Source organism: Varroa jacobsoni, unplaced genomic scaffold, assembly GCF_002532875.2.
Source record: "Varroa jacobsoni isolate VJ856 unplaced genomic scaffold, vjacob_1.0 scaffold_1100, whole genome shotgun sequence".
Taxonomy (NCBI): Eukaryota; Metazoa; Arthropoda; class Arachnida; order Mesostigmata; family Varroidae; genus Varroa; species Varroa jacobsoni.
In genome coordinates, this window is record NW_019214002.1 from 59,932 (window position 1) to 63,913 (window position 3,982).

Genomic DNA, 3,982 nt, shown 5'->3' on the forward strand with positions numbered 1-3,982 from the left:
ATTTTTCCTTCAGAAATTACACATGTTTCACCGTGGTGGGATAGTGGCGTTACCGGAAAAATAGCAGAACGTCGCTGATCGGAACCGCACATATTTAGCTTAGTAACTTCTTCCGAAATATAAAAAATATTTGCAATTTCTGCTTAAAAACGGTCATTACGTTTCGAAATCTAATATAAAAAAGAACAGAGAGGTCGCTATCGTGGTGCTTCACAAGGCTGCTTCGAGACGTTTGCAACTAGTGGAGAAGAAAGAAGATAGAGCTCTTCGTAAACGCGTCGAAAATATCGATATTGTATATGTACGAATATGTATATTCTGTATTGTTTTTTTACCTATATACAGAACATCAACAGTTGATCTGTAGACGAACAAGAACAACGCTAGTCTTTGTTTCAATCGTTCTACATTCATTTCGACCATGTATAACTGTAACAATTGTTTTGTATATCAATATTTTTTTAACATGCTCTTATTTATTCGTGTACAGTCATATACGACATCCGTAATTACGTTGTACGCCGGGCATATAATCCGATCAAATGTAATTTCACATTGCCATACACCATCACATGACAATCTGCTTTGCTTCCGATTGATTTGCAGGCATACACTTATAATGAATAGATATATACAATGATGGAAACGAAATGTTCTATTATGAAGTAATGCTTAAATGTTTTATGGCATTGCTTTCAATTTTGCTAGGACGTTTTTGTTTTCATGATTCAAACGAGCTGCGGCTCATCTACGAAATCCGACTGTCGATGGTAATCAGGCTGGTGGCTTGTTGAATATTCAGTTCTTATTGTGACCAGGTACAATTCAATTTGACTCTCTCGAGAGTGTAGAGCTTTACGATTAAATAAGACCTAGTTTCGATAACGGTTTAATCAAACCATCACTGTTAAGGCTTGAACGATTGTGTTTTTCCTACTTTCGATAGTACTGATATAGTAGTATAGTATTCCTAGTTTCGATGATACTGATATAGCGGCACGGAACTTCAGTGTTGAACATCACTAAGTTCACGTCTAATAACTACATATAAGTAATAATAATGTCACCTAATTGGACGCCGCACCAATTTCGGTATCCAAATTTCTTTACTTGTCAAACGTGTTCTCACTTCTATTACCAACAAATACCGTCGCTTTTCGCGGAGTGTGCGCTTTATCGGTTGTGATTAGAAGGGGTATGGTTGTTGTGGGCAACAGAAACAGATAAGCTACGCACGACGAACGAATGACTTCTATACATCGCTGAATAGCGTACTCCGATACTGAAAAATAAAAAGCTTGAGTTCATAAAAAAAATGTGCAGCTCGAGTGCGTTATTCAATATTTTTGGCCGGTTTGAGCGCTGTTCTGGCTACAGTAACCTCGCAACACCTACGCATACATCGTCACTGCCCAGTATGACCCTTTATTCAAGCTAATATCTACTTTCAGACATATTTAATCTAGCCAATTCAATAAATCTGGACGGAAATCAGCTGGTTTCTCTTATATAAATCAAAAATATAGAGATGCTCGATCATCAAGTCGAGTAATTGATAAGAGATTATCTGATTATGAGGTCCGATTATCTTTTTCGAGTACCTTTGATGTTCGTGTAGATTTTCGCTAGCTTACACCCTTCGAGTGAGACAAACATTTTTCTTGCTTCAATTTAATCAAATGATTCGACGCCTCTTCACATCCACCCTCCACCGCCACCGGCCTCATGTCTGCCCCCTCCTCCACCTCCTTTGCCACCTCCAAGTTTCATAAGGATTTTTTTAAAACCTCCGCCTCTTCCGGTGCCACCACCGCCGTCATTCATCTGAAATGTATTGGAAGGCGAAGATTGCAAAAATAATTACTATAGAAGGAACGCAGCTATAATACTTATATGAATATCGATCGATATCTACGAATAAAAAAGAGGTAAATGGACAAGAAACGCAAAGATGACAGTAATATATATATATATATATATATATATACATATATATAGTTTTTTTCTAAGTATTAGTAAATGCCACGGTTTGTCTCTATCATTATCTTGACACAACGTGAGCTATCCTAGTCTATCAAAATATAATATGGGCAAAATAAGGTAGTGGGCTGTTTCAGTGTCACGGTTCACGGCCTACCTTCTTAATGATGTAGGTCTTTCCTTTTTTACTATGACGGTCGCTTCTTCCAGTGTGACCTCCACCGCTGCCAAGCTTTTTGATAAGATAAGACTTACTCTCAGCTCCTCCACCTAAAAACAGAGCAAAAGAAAATTGAAGCTAAATTGATAACAAAAACTGCGACTATACATCGATATCGAAAAGCTATTACAATTAGTTTTAATTATAACAGACTCAAATTACATTCAATCATAAAGCTATAAATAGTGTCAAAGCGTGTTTAACCATATGCTGAAACAAGCAAAGAAATTAAAAGCTTAATATACATCGCAAGTTCGTAAAAATCATGTTTTTGCAGAGGAGAATCTTTACGTTAGAACGGGCATAAATATAAAAGTTAACATCGTGTGCGAAACACGACAGGATTAAGTTGAATAAGCTATTGTTGAAAACACGATTTTGGTTAAAAAGGCACATCCACCTATTCCTAATATTAAATTTCACAGTTATTTTATCATCCGTCTGCTTGCCCGCCCAAACCGCCACTTCTCCACTACAAATTGGCTGAACTGCCCCTTTACTAATTGGCAGCGCTAATCAGGTTAAAGTTGCCTGTCAGAACTAAGAAACTTATAAGGGATGCCTCTGATTTTACCTGACCAACCGTCTTGTCCACCGCCCCCAACGCCATGTCCACCGCCGCCACTGGTGTCTTTAGCCACAATAACGAAAGTTTTGCTATGACCCCCACCGAAAGATCCAATCGCGAAAGTCATTAAGATCACGACTAGTGGTAACTGCAAAAAAAAAAGAGCAGATTAGAACATAATCAGTGCGCGAGCAACTCAACAATCACTCAAATTATGTAACAATTGTTTGTATATTCGCGCACTCAGCTAAACACACACAGTTGCCGCAGAGATAACGGGGTTTGTTGTTTGTCATCTTCAGGTTTTTGTGTTAAATTAGCACTGGAGAAATGAACTATACCAAGTGAATTTATCGGTCAATATTATAGCTAGTTGCCTATCTGTAGCAAAATGGCGATCGTATTTTAATAGATGGCTAAGTATATCCTTTGCGTTATAATGACCACGATGAAGTTTTGGCGTACAATCATCAGTGTATCTCAATGAGATATTGATCTAAGATTAGCCAACGTAGCCCTGTGAGTGCTAGAAATCTATCCCAGTCATATACTGTGCTCTATCTGAGTGGTGGAGATTTTTGCTCCTAAAGTAGACGTTGCTAAAACCACTTTTGGTGGTTCGTCCATGCGAAAACCATCCCCAAGAGCCTATCATAAGGACTAACTAACCAGGACTCGCATGCTGGCTGACCGGCCACTGATCGGCAAGTATCGTGCTGACAGCGCTGGTTTTAAAGGGGCGCCCGACGGACCTCAGTCAAAAAAGAAGAAAGGGTGAGATGCCTGCTAACCACCCGTTGAAGAAGCGACCGACAAAGAAATTTTCGGGGGCAAGCACCGCACGCAACAGTCCCCACCGTCACTGATACGGGTTCGACAAATTCCTAGGCATTAACCGCCACGTATCGCAGCCCTCCACTTACGCACCAAGCAGTATACAATCCAAGAATACCCGCGATAAACGCAGTAGCTGTAGATCCCTGTAGATGATTCCCGATTCAGCGCTACGACATCAACTGCTGCCTAGAAGAGTGGAAAGAAGCAGAGAGCAAAGGTACTCTTAGCTATCTTAATTTCCAACGAGAGTAAACGTTAAGTCTGCATAGGTTATTTTAGATATCCTCTTAGTTTTGCTCAGCTTTAGCTTTTCTCTCCATCTCAACCATCTCTTTTTCCACTGTAGTCATCCAGATGCTAGTGAAGATCTTGATGCG

At 39.5% G+C, this 3,982-nt stretch overlaps 1 protein-coding gene across 1 annotated transcript; it reads right to left on the bottom strand.

The window, feature by feature from the left end:
• Positions 1-389: 389 nt before the first annotated feature.
• Positions 390-3,691, bottom strand: LOC111266585 (uncharacterized). Its single transcript, XM_022844177.2, has 5 exons — positions 3,438-3,691; positions 2,775-2,916; positions 2,138-2,250; positions 1,602-1,824; positions 390-1,282 (listed from the first exon to the last, which is right to left on the bottom strand). The coding sequence occupies exons 1-4, from the start codon at positions 3,447-3,449 to the stop codon at positions 1,696-1,698; spliced, it is 396 nt and encodes a 131-aa protein (XP_022699912.1). The 5' UTR covers positions 3,450-3,691; the 3' UTR covers positions 390-1,282; positions 1,602-1,695.
• Between the last annotated feature and the right edge of the window lie 291 nt (positions 3,692-3,982).

Coding starts and splice junctions, on each gene's coding strand:
- LOC111266585 (XM_022844177.2), bottom strand. Junction 2,251..2,774: donor TGGACAAGACGGTTGGTCAG/GTAAAATCAGAG, acceptor CTCTGTTTTTAG/GTGGAGGAGCTGAGAGTAAG. Junction 1,825..2,137: donor AGACCTACATCATTAAGAAG/GTAGGCCGTGAA, acceptor AATACATTTCAG/ATGAATGACGGCGGTGGTGG.